The 26062-nt window shown below is 44.5% G+C and overlaps 1 protein-coding gene across 2 annotated transcripts in view; it reads left to right on the top strand.

The window, feature by feature from the left end:
- The first annotated feature begins 2134 nt into the window (after window positions 1-2134).
- Window positions 2135-26062, top strand: part of MAP2K5 (mitogen-activated protein kinase kinase 5) — a 120092-nt gene continuing 96164 nt past the window's right edge. The window contains exons 1-7 of one of the 2 annotated variants that reach the window (XM_039557534.1): window positions 2135-2367; window positions 7916-7964; window positions 11394-11461; window positions 15012-15081; window positions 18803-18843; window positions 19551-19618; window positions 22287-22335. In XM_039557534.1, coding sequence (XP_039413468.1) covers window positions 2233-2367; window positions 7916-7964; window positions 11394-11461; window positions 15012-15081; window positions 18803-18843; window positions 19551-19618; window positions 22287-22335 — 480 coding nt within the window. In that variant the 5' untranslated portion in view covers window positions 2135-2232. The remainder of the gene's footprint in view (window positions 2368-7915; window positions 7965-11393; window positions 11462-15011; window positions 15082-18802; window positions 18844-19550; window positions 19619-22286; window positions 22336-26062) is intronic. The other variant, XM_039557533.1, reaches the window with a different exon arrangement.

The following is a 26062-nucleotide window of genomic DNA, read 5'->3' on the forward strand; positions in this document are numbered from 1 at the left end:
TTGCAGATTTTGGATGGTGTTTCCTTGTGGGTAAACAGTGACTTTGGAGATGTGGTTATAAATATTGTGTCAGCTGCATTTAGTGGGGAAAATCAGGCTGCTTCATGATTTTTTAATGGGGATTCTGGAATCCTTGGACTGTGGCAGAAACTTTTTAAGGGGAGATTCTTGGGCTACTCAAATACAGAATTTCAGGAATATTTTATGGTACATATTAAAAAATCATAGATTGTGTTCTTGCCACACAAAATTTCCCCCAACATTAAGAAATAATATATAAAAATAAATGTTGGTGACGTCTCATAGCAGAACTTCTGCAGGATGATAAAATAAATATCAACTATTTGTTTCAGATGGTGTATTTAGAATGAAAATTTGTGATTAAACTTGTGTTTTAAAGAAGTCTATGGCAAAATCAAACCTGTATCACTAAACATGTACTTGATGTGCTGTACTCCTTAAGATATAAAACCCCTTCAAGTTTGATTACACAAATCAGAATGGGGGATTAAGGTTATGATTAGCCCTGGAAAATCGACGTAATATTTATGCAAATTTGGCAAATTGAGTTGGTTTTCCCCATAGTCTTGTAAATGAAAAAGACATTTTAGAAAAATTGCAGGTCTATAGAAATTCTATCATTTTGTATCCTATTCTTTAAAATTTAATAGAAAATGAATCTGATTGAAATGGAGCTGACTGAAAGGTACACAGGGACTGCAGGTAAAAGGTTCATTTGAACAGAAAGATGTCTGTGTGGGCACCATCAGTCCCTTAGATCCTTAGGAGCTGGGGCTCTATTAATTTTCAGTATAGGAACTAAATTATAAAGTTATTGAACAGAGAGAGAATTTATCTCTGTTAATGGCCATTGAAATTTTTTTTTTCCTAAAGCTCAAACAAAGTAGAATTCGAATATGAGGAAGCTTGAAGACGTTTCAGGAATTAAATATACCTCCCATTCCCCCCCTCCCCCCCAAATTGATAATATAAGTCAAATAGTCGAGCTTGTCAGAGATGATAATGTGAAAGAGTGTGATAAAATGCACAGATCAATAGCCCACAATTGAGATTAATGCTCTTCACTTAGAAAAAAAAAAGAAGTGGATTGTTTCATGCTGCAGAGCTGTGGGGAGCAGAGAGCTTTCCCTGTAACTTGTGCCAGTGAAAAGCTTGTTTTAAAAGCTGAATTTGGTGTTTGGTGGCTGGGGATTGCAGAGCTGTCAAAACTCGTTCTTTGCTGCGGAGGTGGATGGGGGTTTTCTTTTGTCAGAAAGATGGATCGTGATTTGGAGTGGGCTGATTTCAGCTGCATCACTGACAGACGTGGAGTAACTCGGCGGTGAAAGAATTGTACCTGGACAACAGTACCGGAGATCTGGAATGTGAAGGAAGGGTGAAGCGTGTGACAGCTGTTGGCACAACTGCTCCAAGCCCCTTCACCTGTTCATGCAGATGTTGGGCTGTCACAGAGCCCATTCCCAGTGCTCATTCCCGGTTTGCTCTGCAGGGACACCGAGGCAGAGACGGGCAGAGCGGGCGAGCTGGGCACGGACGGAATCACCGAGGCTGGGAAAGACCTCCGAGGTCACCGAGTCCAACCCTCAGCCAACACCACTAATCCCCCCTACCCGCGTCCCCGAGTGTCACATCCGGACGCCTCTGGAACACTTCCAGGGCCAGAGACTTCCCCACCTCCCTGGGCAGGTTATCCCAGGGCAGACTGGCACGGCTCATGTGTTTGTATTTGTGTGTGATGGGATAACCCGGACAGAACGCCAGGAGCCCTCCGGGATCGGCTGCGGCCGGAGCAGCCCCAGCCCCTCCCTCTGAACCGTGACCACCGGCAGCGCTGGGGACTCTGCACTGCTTTTAACAGGAACCCCAGCCTGGCTCGGCTTGATTCGCCATTTAGCTGCGCTTTTCCCGTCAAAACACAAGGCACAAGAAGATGAAAACAATTAAACGCGGAGCGCTGGCGCTGCCGGGGCGGGCACGCAGCCCAGAGCCGCCTCCTCCCGAACCATGGCGCCGCCTCCCCTCCTCCTCCTCCTCCTCCTGCCGCTGCCGCACATCCCCTCCTCCGGGGCTCCGTTTTGGTTCCGGGGCAGCGGCTCCTTCCTGCGGGAGGGTGGTGCAGGCTGTGCCCGGCCCGGCCCGGCCTGGCCCGGCCCGGCTAGGCTCGGCCCGGCCCGGCCCGGCGGCCGCAGCATGTGAGCCCGCGGGGCGGGGATGCTCTGGCTGCTCTGCGGCCCCTCCGGCGCCATGGACAGCCAGGCGCTCGTCATCCGCATCAAGATCCCCGACGGAGCCGCCGTGGACTGGACCGTGCACTCCGCGCCCCAGCTGCTCTTCAGGGATGTGCTGGTGAGTGAGCCCCACCGGGGGCCGGGACCCTCTCCCAGCCCGGGGGATGCGACCGGGACCCCCTTCCCAGCCCGGGGGATGCCGGGGATGCCACCGTCCCCCCGCTCCGTGCGGAAAGGGGTTCCCAAATCCCTCCCTGGAAGGCGGGAGGTGTTTTTGGCGTGTCCGCACACGAAAGTTTTAATGGGGAAGTATTTTGGTAGGGACTGACAAAAATGCCTGTCCCGGGGCAGCGCCGGTGTTGCCGAGGTTTCGGGAGCGGAGCCGGAGCGCGGTCCGGAGGAGCCGGGCTGGGGGATCCCCGCCGGTCCTGAGCATCGTGGTGTGGTTGGGGCTGGAAGGAACCTTTAGAGGTCCCCGAGTCCGCCCCCCCGGCCGTGGGCAGGGACACCTCCAGGTCAGGGCATCCCCGCCTCCGCGCCTTGTGGTGTTCGAGGCACGGCTCTAGGGCGATGGAAAAAGTTGTGCTTTGGGAATGAATATTCCCTGCTCAGGCAGAGTAACGGGCTCTGCACCTGGGCTGGGGCCGCACCTGCTCTTGGTGGTGTTTCCCGTGCCTGGGCTGGGGCTCTGTTGTGTCTCCCTTGCCTCAGCTCCTCCCTCTGTTGTGTCTCCGTTGCCCTCCTGCTGTGTTTTTTGTCCAGTTAGGATGCTCCGTTTACTCAGAAATGGGAGTGGGTATTTATCCCACTTCTTCTTGACTGCATCCTTAGGCTAACAAAAAGTCCGGTGCTTGTGTGCAGGTCATACTTTCTGCAGCACGCCCTCACCCTTCCTCCCCAACACATCCATGCTGGGACTCTGTGTACCCCTCTTTCTCTAAAGAAAATCTTCCCATACCACCCATCAGGCGCATGTTTAATTTTTACTTTTGTTATTAATATTGGAGAGAGATGTTGCAGATGCCTTTCAATATGTTGCATTCTCTGGGAAAGATATGTGGGTATTAAGGGGTTGATTTGCTGGAAAATGTTCCGTGTTGGGCCTAGAAAGTTGCACAGGTAACTGGAGCAGATGACAGAAACTCCAGGTTTCATTCTTCCAACATTATCCAAGACTTTCTGTAGAGGGAGGAGTGGGAGCAGAGCTTTTGACAGACCAGGGAGGTTTGTGGAAGGGGCAGTTTCCCCTTGGTGGCTGCTGTGAGTTTCCTTTGGTTGCGCAACAAGCCCAGGGTGACCCACTTTGCCCTTAAACAAAAGTGGGGCAAATGAGTCTGGTTTCCTCCACACTCTGCTTCATGTTTTCCATTTTTTCCCCCAAATAAAGTGAAATAACCACTGATGCTTGGACTATCCTTTGCCATTCTAGAATGATTGTCAATTTAGGTTGGTTATTTAGAAGTAAGTAGAGAAATCGTGGTCAATGGATGACAGCGGATCTTGAGTTACACTTGTAGTGACCTTGAGTCACGTGGCAGTGAAGCTTCCTGAGAGCTCATGAGTGTAAGAGAAGTGAAAAGATGAGGAAGGAGGGCAAATTTTGAGCTTGAAACATGTTACAGCTCATTGTTTTTCACTGCTGAGATGTTTTTAAGGAGGGATCTGTTGCAGAATAGGCAGAGGGACCATGACAGGATCATACATTACTGGTTTTGTTAAAAATCACAGTTTCTGTCATATTCATGTTCAGTAATGATAGAATTGGAGAATGGTTTGGGTTGGAAGGGACCTTAAAGTCCATCCCATTCCACCCCTGCCATGGGCAGGGACACCTTCCACTATCCCGGGTTGCCCAAGCCCCATCCAACCTGGCCTGGGACATTCCAGGGGCAGACACAGCTGCTCTGGGCAACCTGGCCCAGTGTTTTCATCTTGTCACATCTGTGCTGGTGATGATACTTCTCAGTTATTCCCTGTTAGGCTGTTGCATCGAGGTGTTGGTGGTTGTGTTTCAGGAGGTGCCATCAGAGAATGCACATGCACTTAATAGGTCAGATAAATACAGGAGTTAAATGAAATAAGGCTTCAATCCACTCAAGAGTGGTGGCTCTGTCACCACCTGGGGCTGGGAGCCTGGTGGGGAGGGCAGGAATGGGGCTGACCCAGTCCTCTGTTGTCCTTCTGCCCTCAGGGTGATTCCTCTCACCTGGAGGGCAATTACAGAGGGTTTGTGTGTTGGAGGAGCAGTTAAAGAGACTGTGGAGGGTTCAGGTGTTCCCTACTGAGGTAAATTACTGAACAGCAGTAATCCAGTCAGCCCCCACTTTTCTCCCTGTCTCCCTAAACAGAAGATACAGGAATTTTCTCAGGCTCTGAATACTCCATGTGGGGCTGTCTGGAGCACACCAGGCTCAATCCCACTCCTTGTGCCTGTGTCTCAAGGAGTTTGATGGGAAGTGCTGTCCTGCTGGAACTGCAGAACCACGTTTGTGAACCAGTCCCAAAACCAGGTGCACACCCCAGATCTTGCATCCATGGGAACTGAATTAGCTGTGCAGTAAGGCTGTTCTTTTTCAAGGTAGGTCCTATAGCTGTTTGATGTTAAGAAAGCCCCATAAAATTATCTTTGAGGCCAGCAGGGTTTTATTTTATATTTTTAGGTGATGTTTAAGCTGATTTTTGTTAATTTAGCATCCCAGTGAATACAGATGAGTGTAGCCTTGCAGCATTTCAGGCTAGTGTGCGACGTTATTTCCATCCTCCTTTTTCAGAGAAGCTGTGGTGCAGAGTCACCCAAATATCCTGTCCCTCACCCTGGAATAAGCTGTTGGAATCAGGAGGCTGATGCTCAGAGCAATGCCTTGCACATTAAGTGATGCATTTCCTCACTTTCAGCTGCTCTAATTCTGTTCTTTGGAGGAGCTTTTGTGGGCACTAAACTGTGCAGCAGGGATTCAGTCCTGGTCCCTGCAGGTGTGGGATCCATGGAAGCAGCACTGCTTTCGGTCATTTCCTTGATTCCTTTCCTACACTGGATGCTCAGAGCTGTTCTTCATGATGTCACTTCAGATAAGTTCTCTGTATATCAGCTTTGTAGGCCTGTAAGTTACCAGTAACTAGATTTATTTTTAAGGCCCCACTAAATGAATTACGATAAGCTTATTTTTTTGTCATCAAGCTGTCTGGATTCCTCCTGTCACTGGACTATTTAAGCACTTGGTGTTAATTCTGAGTAACTTCACGTTGTCATACTGAGATAAAACAAGTTCTAAGTGAAACATGAGAGCTGTGGGTTCAATATTTACACTGTCATTTAAGCAGAGCTTTCACATTTTCTGCTTTCTCACCCGTGCTCCTCCAGAGAACAGATTTGATGGAGTTCCTCTTGCAGCTGCTGTTCCCTGATTTTTCTCCTCATATTTAGAGGCTTTTCAGTTGTGTAAGATAAAACAGAAGCCATCCCTTATGTAAACCCAGTTGAGCAATGCCTACAAGTTGTAGTATTTTATTGTTCATGATCTGTGTTGTGATAGTAGAAAATCCCCATGCATGTGTAATCCATTGAAATTTAGAATAATCCTTTAAGCTCGGGTCACCCGGGGGTCTGTGGGATGTTTGAGCATGGAAATGGGATGGAGCTGCTGCCAACACTTTGGGAATAGCACAGTGATGAGGGGATTTCCCTCCCTCCTTCCCTCCACTCCCTGCCTGGCTGGTTTCTCTCAGATACATTCATTTCATAGAATTATTGCAAGTTGAACAAAGTTTTGGTGGCTCTTGGTGGCGTTTCCTGCCCAGCTGTTTATTTACCATAAGAGTTGGGGTGTATAATTCACTTATTGATTATTACTCACCTTAAAGAGCCCTCAATGCACAGAAAAAGTTGTTCTGAAGGGGTGCAGGAAAATAAGATTTTTTTAATCACTATTTCCATGCTCTCAGAGCTTTGTGAGGTTTGGAGTTTTCCAGGCAGACTTTTGGGGCCATCAGAGCTGCCTCTGTCAGTGCTGTGCTTCCACACCACTTAAATAGAGGTTTTAAACAGCCTAGAACAATTTTTAAATCCATTTCATAGAAGCAGCTGTGTGCCCATATATGAACATTTACAAGCGGCTTAAATCTAACACAATTAAAGTGTGTTCGCTGAGGAATTTTCAGTGTTTAACCAAATGGATTTGGAAATAATTAGTTAGTACAGTCTTCTGTTCAGGCAAGACTAATTTCTTATTAGAAATAGTGGCTTTTGACAGAGGGCTGACAGGGCTGTTAAACCTTGTAGAATGGAAGAATTTTTATTAACATGGCAATGTTTTGGGGGTTGGTTTTTTTTTCCTATTTTTGCCTCTACAAATTTACAATTCCATAATTAAGCCATATTGCACATTTCTTGTGTACAATTAATGGTTTGAATTACATCTCTTGATTTATTTTAGCATCTAAACCAAAAAGACAACACGAGAAAGTTTTATAATTATTACTTGCTTCAGTTGGCTCTGTGGAAGTCTTGTGCTGCTTTCACGTATTATTAATTGTGTCTCTGTAATATGGCACAGAATCTTTAATTTCCTGCTTTTTAGATGAAAGAGAAAAATGGAGAGAACAGAAGTGACAGGACATCAGTAAAGCTTTGGTAGGGGGGGTGTTTAGCACCCTGAGAGGCTCCCAGTGGATGTGCTGCAATAAATCCTGGAGTTCATTAATTTCTAATCACTCGGTGGCAGTGGCAGTGCTGGGTGTGACAGGAGGGATCAGGAAGGGGCAGAGCCACGCTGGGCATTTGCGCCGTGCCCTGATGTGACTCCTCACGGATTGGGAACAAGGGAACGGCTGGAAAAACTGATAAAAGCTGAAAAAATGCTAAAAGCTCTTCTCTGATATCAGCAAAAAAAGGCTGGGTTGGAGCAGGGGTGTGGAGCTGGGAATGTTGCTGTGTTTTGGTATTGTGGGGCTGCCTCGCGTTCTGTGTCTCTGCTCCTTTGGGTGTTTCCAGTGAATTCTCCCCCAACATTTGAATGCACCTCCCTGAGTTTTGGAGAAGTTCAAAGCCCAAGTGAGGCTGACAGAGCCCTCCAAACTTTGTGGCCTCTGCAGAGCTGAGAGGATCCAGAGGCTCTGGAGCTGCTGGGTCCTTCTGCTCTCCAGGCGGAGCGAGAGCAGGAAACTTCCTTGTCTCCCTTCAGCTCCTGTTTAAATTCCTGATGGAATTTGGTACCCTGTGGTCCCTGAGCCTCCGGCAGGGCAGGAGATGGAGCTGTGGGGGCTCAGGGTGGTTGTTTGGAGCAGGAGAAGAGGAATTAGGGTGATGTAAACAGGACTGAAGCAGAAAACAGGTTTTTAAAGCGAAAAAATATTCATAAAGGTCTTTCTATGACTGGCTTTGATCAGTTAGGTGTCATTTTTTTATAACCCAAGGGAAAAATCGATTCTTTCAACTGCAAGACCAGACAGCATGGAGTTGTTTGCAATGATGATGGAATTATTTGGGAAGAAAAGAGTTTTCCTGGAGGTCACGTGGAGGGGGAGGAGAAGAGCCCAGGATTGGCGCAGATTTGTGTTGTGCCCTAAAAAGTTTGTCATTTTGGGGCAGCGGGGAGGGATTAAAGTGATTTGCTGCAAATCAGGCTTTTCCCATTTGATATTGAACTAAATTTTCCTTACATTTTTAGGATGTCATTGGGCAAGTTTTGCCGGATGCAACGACCACAGCATTTGAGTGTAAGTGTGACTTTTATCAACCCTCTCCTTTGTCACATTGCGGGGCTGTCATTTTAAAAAATAAAGAATATTTGTGGTATTAGTTTTGTGGTATTATTTTTATTATATTATTATAATATTTATTATTTTAAAATAAAGAATATTCATTGTATGTTGTGGTTAAATATTTATGCATTAATGCAACTTTAATAATGGCGCTAAACCAAGCAATATTTTATTATTTAATCACATCTGGAATATTTCCACAAAGTAGCTTTAATTACCAGCGTGACCTTACCATGCTCTTACTCCTCAGTGCAATTTTATTGCTCAAATTAAATGAAAAGTATAAAGTACCTGTAGGTCTGAGCTTAAAATTTCAATCCTCCAATCCTCTCAGCAAGTATTTAGACTAATATCTATTCTTTAAACCCTGTTTATTTTTATTTTTTAAGGGATTCCTGGGGGATTGTCCTATCAGGAGAGCGATCAGCTGCAAAGGGGAGTGTCCCAGGGGATAAAATACTGAACTGGAGTTTTCTTTCAAGTGGAGGAGGCTCCTGCTGTTCCCTTTTAACTTTTATTATATTTTTTTCTGTGTTTTCCTTTGCTGGAGATGAAGTGGCAGGAAGGAGCTGGAGGGGGTTACAGGTGTGATCTGAGTGAGGGGGGGATGCTGAGGGTGACAGAGCAGACTCGAGACGGGGCCTTGCATTTTTATTCAGCATTTCTCCCCTTTTCAGAGCTTTTTGGCTCATTCTGTCTTTAGATAATCAAAGGAAATATTGATTTGTGGTCCATCAAGTGCTATTTAGTGCTCTTTATCTTTTTTTAGGATGTTTGTGTTTTCCTCTCCTAAAATGCCACAAGAACAGAGAAGTTTTATTTCCATAGCCCCGACCGTTTTCCTGCCCTGCTTTTTAACACGAGACCTGAGCAAAACCAGACTCCAGACCTTGCCATTTATATATCTTTTTATTATTATTTTTTGTTTTAATGATTTGTTCATATTTGTTTTACATCCCTCCCACATCCCACATTAGCTTTGTTTGAACTTCATGCTCCAGCAGCAGCCGCTGCCATCAGGGCAGTAGCCCATAGTAATGGTGCCATGTGCAGAAGTTTCCTGGAAATTCTGATTTCGTTGTGCCTTCCAACATCTGCTTCTGTGCCTTCCCTCCGTGTCTCTAGTCTGTCATTTACATCTGCACAAGCCCATTTCCCCTGCCATTTAACTGGCATCTAAAATATGTTATGGATATTGATGCTGGGTTTTTTCCGGGGATTTTTTTTCCCTGTTGAACGCCTGGATTGTGCTGCTTTAAGTTTTGTTCTCACCTGCTCCATGGCTGCTTCAGGTGGGGATAATTGTCAGCATCCCAGGCTTCTGAGCTCTTTATTCTGATATTGTCACCCCCAGCAGTCCCACCTGGGGCTGCTCTGCTCCGGCTGTTGGACCTGGATCTGGATTTCCCACTGCTCTCCACATCCCTACAAATAACCCCACTGACAACATATGGCCCCTCACGATCCTTTTATCCAAACTCTGCCATTTTCCACATTTCTGACACGCTGCAGATTTCGGGGAAGATTGCTGCATAATATTTGTTTGCCATCTGCTGCACTCTGGTATCTTGTGAGGATTTCTTCCTCCATTTTAAGTGGCATTAACAGAATCCAGCCAGGATGGGGGATTTTTTTGGTTCTACTCTTGCTTCCCTAATGTGCTGGAAAATCGGATTGCTGTGCTCTAGGCAAGGAGAGAAGCCTGGAAATCTTTCTGAATCAATTTTTGTATCCGGCTACTTTTTGGATCCCGTGGTGGGGTGGCAAAGGAGCTCTGCTCAGGTTCAGGCAGATTTTCTTCTGGGTTTACTCTTTGCCTGATTAGTTTATATTCAGCTTTTTTTTCTTCCCCCTGCCTTTTCATCCACATATTTTTAATTTCTTCTGTTTGTACCACTGTCAGGAATCCTGCAGCTCTGAGAACTGAGTTAATTTCTCAGTCATTTCAAAGGGGTAATATGGGATTTTTCTAAACATTCTGCCAGAGTTTTCCTTTTTTTCTTTCCTTTTTTTTTTTTTTTTTTTTGGTCCCAGCTCAGTCTGTTCCTTCTCCCAGACCTTTTATCTGTATATTCATTCCTCCTGTGCATTCTCTCTGATCCTTCTTGTGGATGTGTGGTGCTCCTTGTGTTCCCTGTTCCAGCAGCTGCTTCTCCAGCCCTTCCGACTCAGTTCCTCGCTGGCCTGTGGGCTGTGGCCAGGTCCTGCTTCCACAGCTCCTCCTCTTTCCTGCCTCAGACATTTCCAGGGAAACATTTCAGTTTCCACTCACTGACTCTTCCAAATCCTTTCCTCATTCCTGCCTCGATGGGGGCTGCTCACCCCATGGGACTTTTAACACCCTGGCAGTGCACCAGTTAAATTTCCATGACCCAAAGCTCTTTTAGGACGAATCTGTGCTCTCCAGTTCCTCTCCCAACTCCCATATTTCCAGGAGCTCTCTTCCAGGATGTTTTTAAAGTCCAATTCTGAGGATTTTATGTTTTACTCTTCTGCATTGCTTTGTTGTTTTTTTTTTTTTTTTGTCTTTATTACCTGCTCAGAGGCAGAATGAACAAACTCCTTTTCTCACACAATTTGAACTTCTTGGCTTGGATTTCTTCCCAGATTCTTGTGCATACCTGGGAGCAGGAGGGAGTTTTCATCCAGGGATATAACAACACTTTTATACTGATAATGATGGGACATGGGGGAATGGCTTCAAACTGATAGAGGGTGGGGTTAGATGGGATATTGGGAAAAATTCCTCCCTGTGAGGGTGTGATGGGCTGGGCTGGAATTCCCAGAGAAGCTGTGGCTGCCCCTGAATCCCCAGAAGTGTCCAAAGTGAGGTTGGGCATTGGGGCTTGGAGCACTCTGGGAATAGGGGAAGGTGTCCCTGCCTTCCAGAGGGTTTGGAATATGCTGATTTTTAAGGTCTCTTCCAACCCAAACCATTCTGGGACTCTATGAATTACTAGAAATTAAAAAAAAAAATTTAAAATCTACAGTGAAAGTTACAATGAATTCCAAAGAAACTGCCCAAGTTCAACTGAATTTGGGAGAATTGAAATGCTTTTTTCCATTTGTCAGCAGAACAGCTCGCTGGGGTCAGTGGGGGAATTCCAGCATGGGGAAGGTGCTCAGCTTCTGGAGAGGTTCTGGCAGTGAAAGAACTGCTGAGAGTGAAGTTCTGAGCACTTTGTCTGTGCCCCTTTCTAGACACAGTCACAGTTCTTGCTGGTTAATATTTGGAACCATTTGACATCATCATTTTGGAGTACTTGTGCAGTTGGCTTTTAGATTCTTCACTTTTATTTGCTGCTAAAAGTCCAGATGAAAACCTTGCCTATAAAATTGTAACTCTCCTCCTTGCCTTGCTCACGTGGTGCCTTCCTTTGGCAGATGAGGATGAGGATGGGGACCGGATCACTGTCAGAAGCGATGAGGAGATGAAGGCCATGCTGTCCTATGTAAGTACAGTGCAACAAATCCTGGTTTTCCCCCATGTTTATCAGCTTTTCTTGGTGTATTTTTGCCTGTCTCAAAGTGTTTAACTGGGCAATGTCCCTGTGTTGAGTTCGAATTTGGATATTCCTGGATTAAAGGGAGGTGTTTCAAAGCCGCCTCACACCAGATCCATGCTCATACTCGACTTTAAGAAAGAAAAAAGACTTGTACACTTACTGATCATATCATAAACATTAAGAATAATGCATCTTAATGACTTTTGCATTAGGTATAGTGCAGGCTAAATGGACTATCAATTTCTTGTATTTTTTATGCAGTACTTAAAGTAACGGCTCATTAAAAATGAACCCCTGGGCTCTAAAAATTTTTCAAAATCTACTTTCATCTGGAGACTGTTTCACCCCTCCTAACAGAGGAGTTTCATTGTAGCTGCAGGCTCAATATTCATAGAGGATTTAAAGATGTATTTTCTGGTTTTCAAGGGGAGATAGATGTGTCTGCGTGTGCCTTTATGTAGGTATTAGGTGTGTGTAAAATCTGTCTGGATCCCTATAAATATAAATCTCCTGCAGAAGGAAAGGGTGCAGTTCCTTGTGGGAACTGAATCATTTGAACATAGCTCAGTGAAAGAAATATCATTTAACTTCTCTTTTCAAATGAAATTGATAAGCAAGAGGGTAAAAAATGGGGGTTTTCTCTCTGAGCCAGAAGGACTCCAGGTCCCTATAAATTGACTTGGGACCTGTCAGAGCCAAGCCCTGTTTGGGTCCACCCCGAGGAGGTTTTGGTGGGACTGCAGAGGATCCCAGAACAGTGTGGGTGGGATGGGACCTTAAAGTCCATCCAGTGCCAGTCCTGCCATGGACAGGGACACCTTCCCCTGTCCCAGGCTGCTCCAAGCCCCGTCCAACCTCACCTGGAACATTCCAGGGATCCAGGGGCAGCCACAGCTGCTCTGGGAATTCCAGCCCAGCCCCTCCCCACCCTCCCAGCGGGGAATTCCTTCCCAGTATCCCATCCATCCCTGCCCTCTGGCAGTGGGAACCCATTCCCTGTGTCCTGTCCCTCCATGCCTTGTCCCCAGTCCCTCTCCAGCTCTCCTGGAGCCCCTTTAGGCCCTGCACGGGGCTCTGAGCTCTCCCTGGAGCCTTCTCTTCACATTCTCAGCTCTCCCAGCCTGGCTCCAGAGCCCTGGGAGCATCTCCATGGTCCAGGTGTCTTGTTCTCAGCTCCTTTTCCATCCACTTTTGTGTCCAGCATCTCCACCTCCTTCTCCTGCTGCACACAGCAGATCACTGGTGATGCCTCCCCACCAGAATTCCTCGTGTTTTTCTGTTCTCCTTGTAAAATCTCAGCCATTTTTGCTGTTAAAGTGGAAAACTTGAATTTTCCTGGCACTGTCTCCAGATTAATCATGCCTTGGTAAGGTCATTTTTTTGCTATGCTTCCAAGCTCACTGTTAAAGTTTCAGTACATTAGAGTTATGATTGCTCAACTCTCTGCTTTCCCCTCAAAATTATGGGATGGCTGTAAATGACTTTTCTGCTTCAGCAGCTTTTCTTCTCTGAAAATTTTTCTCTTCAGTTTTAAACTAGTTTTTTATTTGAGTGTTGCACTGATGGTTTAACTTCCTCCCATTCTGTAGGCTTCGTTTTGGGGTGTGTTTGCGAGGAAACAAATGTTCTGAGCCTAGAAAATGCATGGATTTAATAAACTTGGGGTATATAGTGAGGAAGAAAAATACTCATTTTGGGGCCTGCAACAAATATTTGGAGGATTGGCCAACTGGGAAAGTATTTCTGGGAATTTTGACTTTGTGCAGGTGTTCTCCAAAATGTAAATAAAGATTTTTTTCAGTCTAAGGAGAAAAAAAATAATTCCCTGTGATTATAACTGAGAAGATATTTTGGATCATGCCCAACCTTATCTTTAGGGTCTTTGCTTTCTGGACTTGACATTAAATTATTCCAGGTCTGGAATTCTTTTAGGTTATGCAGAAATGCTTTGAATTAGGCAAATTTTGGGGGCTGGTGAATAGGATTCTTTGAGTTGGGCACTGCAGTTAATTAAGGACAGCCACGGAGCAGCACTGGGGCTGTTGTCTTGTATCTGTATAAAAAGGCAGTAATTTTTTTGACAGCCACTGATTGGAAAGTTGCTTGCAGCTCTCTGAAAGCAAGGGCTACATGCTCTGGATCAATAACTGGCAAATTTTCCATTAAAAAGAATACCTGAACAATGTTCCAAATAGCCACTGGCATCTTAATTTTCCATGGAAACCTCGAACGCTCGCGTGTGGAGGACAAGTCATTTTCAGACAATTTTTCCAGACTACTTGTTAACAGTTATTGCTGTCCCAAAAGGTTGACAGCTTACATGATTGATATTTCATTTACTTGTCATCACTGGTGAGTAATGGACAGGGCCATGGTTTTTTCTCCCTCTCTCTCCCCCTCTATTATATTTTTTGGGGGGCAGGAAACACTCTCGTGTGTGTTTATTTTAGTTTATTATTCTGAGAGTGTGTCAGAAATGTTCCTGTTGTGTGTAGAGATGTCTGCAGGTCATGGAGTGCCATGGGTAAAATGGGAATTAAAAAGTTAAAAGCTCATCCAGTTCCACCCCGTTGGCAGGGACACTTTTCCTTATCCCAGGGTGCTCCAAACCCAAATGTCCAGCCTGGCCTTGGACACTGCCAGGGATCCAGGGGCAGCCACAACTTCTCTTGGAATTCCAGCCCAGCCCTTCCCCACCCTCCCAGGGAACAGTTCCTTCCCAGTATCCCATCCATCCCTGCCCTCTGGCAGCGGGAACCCATTCCCTGTGTCCTGTCCCTCCATCCCTTGTCCCCAGTCCCTCTCCAGCTCTTCTGGAGCCCCTTTAGGCCCTGGAAGGGGCTCTGAGCTCTCCCTGGATCCTTCCCTTCTCCAGGTGAACATTCCCAGCTCTCCCAGGCTGGCTCCAGTCCTGGGAGCATCTCCATGGTCCAGGTGTCTTTTTGGATTGTGATGTTGGCAGCTCCCTTTCCTTCCCTTTTTGCCCATTCTTAGCCTTTTTTTAACCAATAAACATCCCCCTGGATCACTGCCGCAGCTCCTGTGGAGTTTGGTGTCTCGGGATGTCTGCAGTGACTTTCTGGGAGCGCTGCTTTGGGATCCCTTTGGGGTTCGTTGGAGTTTTCCTAACTGCGCAGTTTTGGGGTATATTTGCACCATGTCTTGGTGTCCCTGTTTGGTTCTGCTGGCTCCTCCAGCTGTGGCAGCTGCTGCACTTGCTGTAAATGTTTCATCTCCTCACCTGCAGAAGCATTCCCAGGTTTCAGAGGAGCCTGGAGCTTTCCTGCTGAGCCAGGAACAGATCCCTGTGGCACCGCAGCTCCTTGTGTAAGTTCCTCTTGTTGTGGGAACATTGCAGATGGAAAGGAACTGTCTGAAGGCTGATGGGCACTGTGGCAATTGAAAAGAAAATTAAAATACATTGAATTAACCAATCCATGAGTGCTTTTACTGCTCCTGGGTCACTGAGTCATCTCTTCCTTGGGTTTCTTTGCAGTATTACTCCACTGTGATGGAGCAGCAAGTGAACGGACAGTTGATAGAGCCTCTCCAGATCTACCCACGAGGTAACGCTGAGCGAATCCTAATCAACAGCCCCGAGACCTGGTGCTGACACGGTTCCCTGGCATGTTTTGGGGAGGTTTAAATGCACAGAGCATGATGTTTCCCTCCTAATTTGGAGAGAAGAATTCATTATGGTGGGGAGTGTGGAGAGAAGTACATTTATTGCATATAAAATAGCTAATTTCCTGGAGTAAATTAGGCTAACGAGAGTCGGTTTGCAGAGTACATATTTAAGTACATTTAAAATACTCATTGGTGATGGCTCTGCCTGTACTCCAAGCAAAGCAGATGAATAACTGAAATCTTGGATATTTATGAAAATTGGGCTTTTCAAGACTCTTTTAATGTCATTAATCAGCCTGACAGACTGGGGAATGGCTCTGTCACCATTGTGGGAGTGGGGACGTGTCTGTCACAGGAGCTCCAGCCAGGACACGTTTTGAGCTGAGATTTGGGCACTTAGCAGTGGTATCCAAATATTCACAGCACTTTAATAGTTCTCCTGAACAGGGAGAGATGTAATCAATTCTGTGGACTGAGGCAATTGAAAAATAGGTCATCTCCAACCTGGAAAAAATCCGTAGGCAGCTCGTTGGGTTTTTGGGAATGCAGTGCTCTCTCTGAACTTAAATAATGGTTAAAAAAAAAAAAGCCTCATGCATTACATAATTCATTCAGATCTCAGTAGCCAGGCTCTGAATCTCTGACTCTTAATTGATGAAACAGAGAAGGTTGAAATTCTCCAAGTAAATCTCCCAGCAATAAATTAATTGAAATAATTAAAAATTAAACTCTTCTCACTTAACTGATATTATACAAATAATCATACTATGAGGCTCCCAATTAAACATTCTGCACTTCCATTACTTACAACTCTCTGAAGTTTGAATTGGGCAATTAACCAACAGCCTCCTCAAACACGTGTTAATAAGGTCTCCAAAGGAGGCTGGGTTTCCTGGTAGTTCCGTGTGCTCCTATGGAAAAGAGACAGGAATTCAAGGGGAATATGGAAAATTATGTTTTTCTGGCTCAGGCTGGCAGGGTCTGATTGAGAGGGGCCTCCCAGATGTTTGAGCTGTGGCACTGCAGAGCCACCAGCCGGGAGCTGTGTCCTGCTGAGAGCAGGGGCAGCTTGGAGAGGGAAGGGTCTCCTGCCTCTTGCCAGGTGCAGATCGTGGAATCCTGGAATGGTTTGGGTTGGAAGGGACCTTAAATCCCATCCCACCCCTGCCATGGGCAGGGACACCTTGAACTACCCCAGGTTGCTCCAAGTCCTGTCCAGGCTGGCCTTGGGCACTTCCAGGGATCCAGGGGCAGCCACAGCTTCTCTGGGCACCCTGTGCCAGGGCCTCCCCACCCTCCCAGGGAGCAATTCCTTCCCAATATCCCATCCATCCCTGCCCTCTGGCAGTGGGAAGCTATTCCCTGTGTCCTGGCCCTCCATCCCTTGTTGTAAGTCAGTACCTGACACACCTTAGGGTTTAAAGGACATTTTGAGATTTAAACCTCTCCTAGATTCTCCTTTTGGCTCATTCCTGCAGAATCAGCCATACCAATTCCTAATCCTGCTGCTCCCTCCTTTTCCTGTTTGCTTTGCATCCAAGGATAATCTCCTCTGGCTGGGCAGACTTGGAATTGTCCCTGTGCTGCTCCAGATTCAATCCCCCCTTATCACCTCCAGATTTTCAGCACTGGCTCAGCTCTGGGTTTCCGCTGGGTATTTCCTCCTTCCCACTCTCTCCAAATTGCTCCAGAGCTCAGGTTTTGTTTCATCTTCCCAAATCACCTTCTTAAAACACCTCTTTTTCTAGGTTAGAGCTTTAAAACGCGTTTTCCCTCCCCAAACCCACCCCTGAGTTCTGCAGCTCCTCTGAAATATCGAACAAAATGTGCTTTCCTGGTCCTTTTTTTTTTTTTTTTTTTTTGCTTCCCTGCCTTCTTGTCCTGCCTCTTTAATGAACATCCCAAATTTTGTTAGCACAAGCACTTTTCTTCTGTGCCCTTTTGGCCGTGGCTCTCCACGTTCAGCACTTGAAAACCCCATCAGCAACGTGCAGCTTTCTGCCTCTAATTTCAAGTTCTTCCCTTTAAAGAGATTTCTTTGCAAGTCCTTTGAATCCTTTTCCCTTTCTGCCTCTCTAACTTCTGAGGAAATGTCAGCTCCTGCTTCCAGTCAGCTCCCAAAAACTCCTGTCTTCCATAGAAATCCTGTCAGGAGTCAATTTCCGTGTGCCATCCTGTGTTCCCTGGGCTGTGCTTTATTTATTTCATGATAAAAATATCTTAAAGGGGAAAAAATTTTGGTATTTTATCTATTTTTTAATAGGTTTATTATTGCCATTTAGGTAGTAAAAGCCAGAGGGGGGTTTTATATTGAAAAGAAACATCTGTATGTGATAAATCTATAAAAAATGTATGTACACACACATGTATATCTATATATATTTATATGTATATCTATATATATATTTATATGTATATCTATATATATATTTATATGTATATCTATATATATTTTAGCTGTATCTACATATATCTATATATTTATGTCTCTATCTTCTACCTATGTTATTTAGATCCCATTTGTGGAATGCAAGGTGAACACATCATTCAAATATGAACCATAAAAATTATTACTGATTGACTATCGTGTTCAAAACGTCAGTTTTAATCTATGGGCAAAATAGAATGGGCTTATATGTATTTATAATTTATAATTTCTGGTTGGTTTTTATTTTTTTAATGCCCAGAGTCTCATAATATTTTTGCCTCTTTAAGATGCACATGGTAATTTTTAATGTCATTGAAAGGCATGTGGCCCTCAGTGATGTGTTTAATGACTATCACCTGTGTCCTTCTGCCTAATAAATAGTTCTGGTTCCTGCTGTCAAAACTGGGAGGGCGAGGCACGTGCACAGAGTGAGAGAAAAATCAAATTCCTGCCTGCTCAGGCCATCAATCAGCAGTGACAGCCCCTTTAACACAGCGTTTGTAGGGCACCGGAGCTGGGAAATGGGAACTGCCTGGGACACGGAGCTCGGAGCCTTTGTAGCTTCTGCGTCTGCCAAAAGCACATCCCCGAGTGGAGAGCAGGGAATGTTCACTTGGAGGCACCTCAGGAAAAGGCTTCTTCCTCGAGCAGCACATCCCTCTAAAGCCAGACATCATCATAAAGTGCCACATTTGTACCTCTGTCGCCAAAAAGTGGCGTTTTCGGTGGCATTTATTCAGTGTTTACCTTTTGGAGGCTCACTGCTGTTGTCCCTGCCGCGTTTTCCCCCGTTTCACCCAAAGTGCCTCTGACAAAATGCCTAATTCAAGACGTGTGGCAGCTGATTCCCTGAAAATCCATCTTGCAAATATTGCTGTTAAATGCCAGGGAAAAACCCAGCGTGTGAAAACACGGCGACACAAGATTGGAATTTGAATTACAAAAAGAATCCCATCGTTTGAGCCAACAGTTCTCTTGATTGTGATGTGTTTTAAGCAGAAATTAGAATTTATATTACATGGTGTCAGAAAGCTCTTAGCATTTATAAATGCTCACTCCTGCAAGTTAAAAATCCTGGGCCGTAATTCCCACTCTGGGTCTCGCCAGGCACTTTTCAATCATTTCTCTCTGCTAATTTTGGTGTCACCCTCATTTCTTTTTAAAAGATTCATTTTGAGCAAATTTGTAAATGGCCCTGATGTGTTCTACAATTTAGTCAATTACTGTTTCAGCCTGCAAACCTCCTGGGAAACGGAACATACATGGCCTCAAGGTACGAATTTCAATAATTGTTTCAGGAAAGTTAGATGGATTTGTAATGCTGTGTTCCACTTATTGAAATGTCAAATAAAACTGCACTTTCTTGAGCTCTGACAAGCAGATTTTTTTTTTTTTTCTTTTTTTTGGTGTGGGTGGGAGAAGGATTCATCTGCAAAATGTTGGCTGTGATATCTATATCAATATATATCTCAATGTGTGTATATAATTTCATTCAAAATGGGTTTGCCTTTTTGTTTTTAACCTCTGCTAATCATGTTCTTAAATTTTAGTAGTTCATTTATCAACTCCTGTCTGCCACTACTTCAAAGCTTTTAAACTCCCCCCACATTCCTGTGATTTCAGCAATTTATCCAAGTGCGGAAGGCACCGCAATGGAATTATTTGAGGTTTTTGATTTCTTATTGCTTCTGTAATCACATGGAGAAGACTATAAAGGTATTAAGTGATTGTTTAGTGTTTAAAATGAGAATAAATGATGGATTTATCACCTCTTTTAGTGCATTATTTAAGACGTGAGGATGTTGCAGCCCCGGAATTGTGTAGCCTGCTAACCTACATACAGCCCTCAACCATCGGCATGCCTAGCAACAAGCTAATTAACCTTCCTAGTGAAATGAGAAATTCATGGCAAATTACAGGTTAATTAGAATGGTGTCCTCTGAACACAGGATCTGATCAAGCTCCTCTCCCTGCCCGCAGGTGAACACGCGGGCGGGGGCTGCCAACAACAGCGGCTCGGCCGCCTCCGAGGCCCTCCCCAGCAATAGGTAAGAGCCAAGCTCCTGTTCCTTCCCCTGTTTTTCTTTCATTTCCTTTCCTTAAACCAAAATGGAGCCTTGTGTGTGGTTGTTGCCAGCAGAGCTGGGGCTTGAGTAACTTTTCCAGTGGGATTGGCAAGGTGGGGAAGGCAGAATCGCCTCCGTTCATGCATCTCGTTGGGCTGGGGCTGCTGGGGCTTCCTGTGTGTTTGCTGCTGGAGAAATTGGGGTTTGCTGGGTAAGTCAGAAAGAAATTAGGGTTTTCTGGGTAAGTCAGAAAGAAATTAGGGTTTGCTGGGTGTTTCAGGTGGCTTTGTCCTTCAAAAGCATTGAGATGAAATTTGGGGCTGAGCTCACTGGTTTTAGTTGGTCCAGTGCCAAGGTCTGCATGTTCAGGTCTTCGTGGCTTGTTCATTCCAGGATTCTTTGATTTGGAAGTTTGATGCCCCATTCATAGGTTTGTAATAACAAATAGCCTAAAAAATAAAGCTTGGAGGTTTCTTAGTGTGAGGTAAGATTTTTTTTTAAATCTTTTCAGCTTAGGTGCCTGTTTCCTACAGTTCCAGCAAAATTTTGGAGTCCATCCCCTTTATCTTGCTTTTTACATTCTAGCCCTAATTTGAAAACTCATATTTAGCTCTTAAAATGCAAGAGAACTCATTCTCTTTTTTTCCTAGGGATTTGTTTCTTAAATGCTGGAGGATAAACTCCTTTTTATTATATGAAAGTCATAATACTCAATACTGGTGTTAAAAACCTACAAAAAACCTTTATGTTTTCTTAAAAAGAAATAAGGAGAATCTGGTTCCATCTTCTTCCTGCAAGAGCATATCTGAACCATGGGAATAGAAACGTCTGGAGGCCCCTTTCAACCTAAATTATTCTATTATTCTAATAAGTGCGTAGTATTCCATTTATCCGTGCATCAGCATCCTGCTCCCTTTTCTGAGAGAGAAAAGGGAAGAAAAAAGAAACGTTGTGAAGATTAAGAAGATGAATTACCAGAGGTGAACGTGATCAGAGAGGCAGAGTTGTGGTGTTTGGAGGGTGAAGTTTGGGGGCCTGTCCTGAGGGTCGACAGTCCCACAAATCCCGTTTCCCTGTGGGGACTATGGGAGATTCCAGCCTCATCCAGCAGCAGGGCTGGAGTTCTGCCCCACTGGAAACCCCATCTAAATACCCCTAAACCCAGTTTGCTGCTGCCTTTGGTGGCTCTGCTGATTGCGGAGATAAAAAAAGCCAGCCTGGCTAAGTTTGCCCCATCCCTCGGGGAACCATTGCAGCGGTGAGGATCCGACCCAAAACTCTTAAAAGAAAATAAATCTGGATGTCTTTGTGATCTGCAGTCCCCCCAATCTGAGCTAAATAAAGCTGCTTTCTGTCACTGCTGTGTGCTGTGGCTTTCAGTACTCCCTGTACTTTGAGCTTGTTCTTCAAGTGCATTGAAAATGAAGCTTCTAGAAGATTCTTGTCACCTTATCTGGTGGTTAATTGCCATTCCTTTTCCGAAACCTTCTGCACCGGGAGTTTTGTTTTTGAAGTAATTGAAAGTCTCTCTTTGTTTCATGTTCACAAATTGTTAGTCATGAAAGATGACAAGATCAACTTATGTTTCCTTGGAAAACTTAATTTTTCTTTAAAGTAGTCGTGGAACAAGAGGCCTATTAAAGAACAAAGCCACCAAATATGAAATCTGTGTTTTCACTGTTCCTGTTAATAATGATCTGTGATCAAGACACGTGCACAGGCCTTTCAAGAATATATTATTTTGTACTTTTTTTTTTTTTTTTAACTTCAGTAATAAGAGCAGAATGTCCCTTTGAGATAAAGTTTTGCAGATGTTGCTGCCCAGGCAGTTTGTTGTGTTGAAGGAACAGTTTGTCAGGAAAGGAGGCAAAAAGCAGAATTTTGTGAGTGGGTGGGAAGGGGTTTGAAGCCATTCAGGGCTTTACTCTGTAGCTCACCAAGCTGAGAGTTGGGGTTTGGTAAAGTTCTCTTAGAAAAAATTAGTGTGATTTGTTTTGTTGTATTGCCATGGGAGTAGATTCTCCTGAAAAAGCACAGGGATTCGGCAAATTGACCTGGAATGGGTGCACATGGAAAGCTGGACTTCCCTCAGGGATTTAGGGACATCCTGAGATTCCTAAATCAGGAATTGTGCTCTCCTGCTTCCTCTGCTCCAGCCTGTGGTCAGGGGAGGTAGTGGGGCATCACTGGCAGCACAGCCCTGAGCTGAGATCTACGGGAATTCCTGAGGAATAATGCCTTGGGGAGCTCTAAAACAAGTCATGGCACCTGAAAACTGGATGTGAGCCTTATTTTGCTGTTGTTTTTTGAAACGCCTGACATGCGAGAGCAGCTTTTTAAAATTGTCCCTCGTAGAGCTGATGAACAATAGGTTGTGTCTCACTGGGTACAGTCAGGTGTCTAAACCAGCTGCGGTGGAAAGGTGAAAAATACATTGATTTTTCTTAACTGCTCATTGCTTCTTCATTCCTGCTGTCTGCAGCTTGGCAGTGCTGACTGATGCTCCCCACACCTTCCCCTTCAAGTTTAATCTCTTCAGAATATGTAACCACGAACTTGCCTTGTTTCTCACAGCTTCGCTCTGGCTGACGGAGTGAAACGGCCCAGTCATTAAAAATAATTGCTTCTTATTTGGTTTGTTCTCTTCCAGCTTAAAAAAATCCTCTGCAGAGCTGAAGAAAATCCTTGCCAATGGCCAGGTAGGTGCTCTGGTGGAGCTTTGGCTTCATGGATGTCTTGTCCCTGCCTCATTCCAGGCTGATTAGCACCCCTGGATGGTGCAGAGCTGCTTACAGCTCATTTAGCTGTAATGTGTTCTTTTAACACAGGACTGGGGGGGACCATGGAAACCCTCATGGCACGGATGAGTCCTCTGTCCTGATTTGCTGTGATTGGCACAGCAATTTGCTTCCCATTTCTCAAAATGTGCTAATCAGGTTTAGCTGCAAATAGATCGAGGCCCTGCACACGTGTTGAGCTGCTGCTGCCACCACGTTTCTAGGGAAGAAAGTTAATCAATTTTAAATAACTGAGTCAACTGCTCGCTTAGAACGACCTCTGTGGGGTTTAGAGCAGTAGATACTTAAAAATTTAGCAGGTTCTTGCAAGGAATCACTTCAGAATCATGGAATGGTTTTGGTTAGAAGGGCTCTTAAAGCCCATCTTGAAAATCCTCTTGTTCCAGATTCTTTCCTATGGGCAGGGACACTTTCCACTATCCCAGGTGGCTCCAAGCCCTGTCCAGCCTGGCCTTGGACACTTCCAGGGATGGGGAATCCAGAACTTCTCTGGGAACCAGGGCCAGGGCCTCCTCACCCTCACAGGGGAGCAATTCCTTCCTAACCTCTAATCTAACCCTGCTCTCCTTCACTTTAAGGCCACTCTGGCCCTTTATGCAGTGTTAAATTAATGGTTAGCCTTGATTTTAAAGGTCTTTTCCAACCTTAACGATTCTATGATTCTGTGTTGTAAATCCTTCAAAAATAAGGCAAAAAATCCAACCAACCAACCAAAAAAACGCAAAGCTGTAGAACACCACCTTGTTCTTCTCTTTTTGCTCCAGGCATTCAGCCCTGGCACCCAAAATTGACTGTTTAATGTTTATGGACAAACAGCACCGTTCTTTTTTTCCCCCATTTTGAGCTGAACGTACGGACGGGCTCGCAGTGACATTAAATATACACAGTTAAATGAAACTCCCTCCAAAAGAGCCCAGATTCTTGAGCGGCCACATAAATACGTTTTAATGTTTGTCACAGGCTGAGCCCTTTGGCAGCCTTGGAGGGAGGCACCTGTCCGGTGGCTCTGAGCTGCCTATTAGGCTCTATTGACTGAGACATCTGTGTCACTGCAAATAAAAGACTCTTATTGATTTTCTTAACTGCTCTTCACTTCCCCTCCGCCTTCCGAAGGCTGAAATCTTAATTATCTCGGATGCCTATTCAGTGCCTTCACACAATGACCTCTCCAAGCCTCATTGGCATTTCATGAATCAAGGAGTTGTGGCTGAGCGTGTCAGGAAGATAAAGGCTGAGCTCTGTGGTGTCCTTCAGCCTCACCTGGAACATTTTGGGGGGGGATAAGTGGGAGTTCCCCTCCAAAACGGGAGCCCAGCGCCGCTGAATCCCTGGAATACGCCTGGGACATGGGGCTTTTAGGCTGAGTTCAGTATTCACGAGTTCCTGGCTCTCGATTTGTTAATGTTACAAAATTCATAGGTAAATTGTATATTTCTCTTGGCGACTTGAAATTCTGGGAGTACCAGCATCAGGAGGCTGAACTTTTGAATCAAGGTGGTGCTTGCTCTGATATTACTGATTCATTTTAAAGTAAAATCCCCAAATGTGAGTAAAATCTCCCTGTGATTGGCTGGATTTGGCATTTTATTTGTTCTAAACAACAAAAAACAAGTGCTTGGTGTGCCCTGCAATAGATTCACAGATTTGTTCCTTGTGGTTTTGAATTTTAGAACCAAACTTCTTCTTACAATATTCAAAATGTTACTTCAACTCACTAAAAAAAAAAAAGAAAATAGGAATTAGGTACTTCTTGTTATGATATTAAAATTGCTACTTAAAACCACTAAAAAGAAAATAAGAATTAGGTTTTATACTTAAACCCAATTAAAAAAAAGAAAATAGGGATTAAGTACTTCTTCTTATGATCTTAAAAATGTTACTGAAACCCACTAAAAAAAAAAATCAGTTTTAATACTACCTTTTAGTCAACCTGATGGGAGTTAATCTGCTTTTTGTTGAGAGTGAATGATTTCAGTTGTGTTCTGCAAAATTTGGTCACAGATCCACAACTGGAGATGGTTTTCTAGTGGTAATTTTAACTTTTGTTCATTTGGGGGGATTAAGTCACACTTACCATTACTTAAGCATGGCCTGGGTCATTATTTTTGATTATTTTTTGGCAGTTTCTGCTTTGAGGCATTCCTAATGATATTCCTCTAGTAGTTTCCATTTAGGTTTAATAAGGAATTCATATTAATCATTAAAAGAAGGGGACATGATTCTTCAAGATAATCAAATATTGACAGGTTAGAAATAGCTTTCTGCCCGGGTTCATTGATATAGGTGATGTGATATAAATATTTATTTCTTTTCTGTCACTCAGAGTAAATGCCACCAATTGATTCAGCATTGATATAGTGTCAACAGTTCATAAGAAACATTTGACTGGCTCGTGTTTCCCGATTAGTCTCTGCTCTATAAAGTGGGATTTACTAAATCTCCTCAATTGGCTGCTCCTGGAGTGTGACTGCTCCGTGAATCCATGATTGCCTCCACTCGGGAAGCCCCAGCACCGGGGCAGCTCCTGCTCCAGTCAGGATTAATTGGGCATTTTGCTTTTAATGATTTATGAGAGACACACCCTGATTTCATCCCCAGCCAGGTGTGAACGAGGGATGCTTTGTTTGCTGCTCCCTAATTGGAGCCTGCTTTGCTTTTCCATGAATTCCCTGAATTTTGGCAGCCAATCCAAGTTGGGGTTGCAGGTTTAATATTCCAGCCCTTCCTGCCGAGCCCGTGGTTATTAGGGGAGCGTTTTATGATGGAGAATCCAGTTTTCCCAGTAAAATAAATAAATCACCCCGTGCTTTTGGCATCTTTATTTGACCAGTAAATCACACTTTATCTCCCCATCAGCTGCAGATCCTCCCTCCACCCCAGCATTCCTGTTTTTCCCTGGGCTTCTGGTTGCCCTTTGTGCTGGGCACAGAGGATGGAGCTGCTCCTACCCCTGTCTTTTAGGGAATGATGTGGAGACAATGCTCCCTTTTCCCAGTGAGTATAAAGCAGGAGAAAAGGGAAATGTGCTTTATGTCTCCAGTTCTGCTCAATTTGTTGTTTATAACTTGAGTAACCACCAAAAATTCTTCTCTTTTCCCCCACAAGAAACAAAAATACAAATTTATTCATGGCTTTGTGGGTTCATTTGATTTCTCTTCCAAGTGATTGGCTTAGAAGGACATTTTTGGGAATGCAAATGTTTGTTGTTACCTCCAAGACTGGAGAATTCAGGTCCTCCAGCTTGGAAGGGCAAAACTACTTAAAATTACCAAGTCTGCACCCTGAGAGAAATTATTTTTGGTGCAAGGGGTCCGCTGTAGATCCTTTACATATTTGAAATCCTATTCATAAACGATTGTTCCTCGTGAGGTGCCTTTTCCCCTTTTATTTGCATTTTCTGATGAATCCAATAAGCAAAGGAGCTTTCAGTAGTGAGATAAATGTTGCTTTTCATCACAAACCTTGGTGTTGGAATGGGCCATTTCATCCCTTCCTAAGGTACCTGGCCCAGGTTTAACCACAAATGGGTCATAAAATAATCACCTTCTATTTTGAGTTGTCTCAACTCAGGTTTTCCCAACACTCTGTAGAAATTCCAGGGAGAAACCAGGTTTTTGCTCAGGTAGTG

This window comes from Corvus cornix, chromosome 10, assembly GCF_000738735.6.
Source record: "Corvus cornix cornix isolate S_Up_H32 chromosome 10, ASM73873v5, whole genome shotgun sequence".
NCBI classification, from domain to species: domain Eukaryota; kingdom Metazoa; phylum Chordata; class Aves; order Passeriformes; family Corvidae; genus Corvus; species Corvus cornix.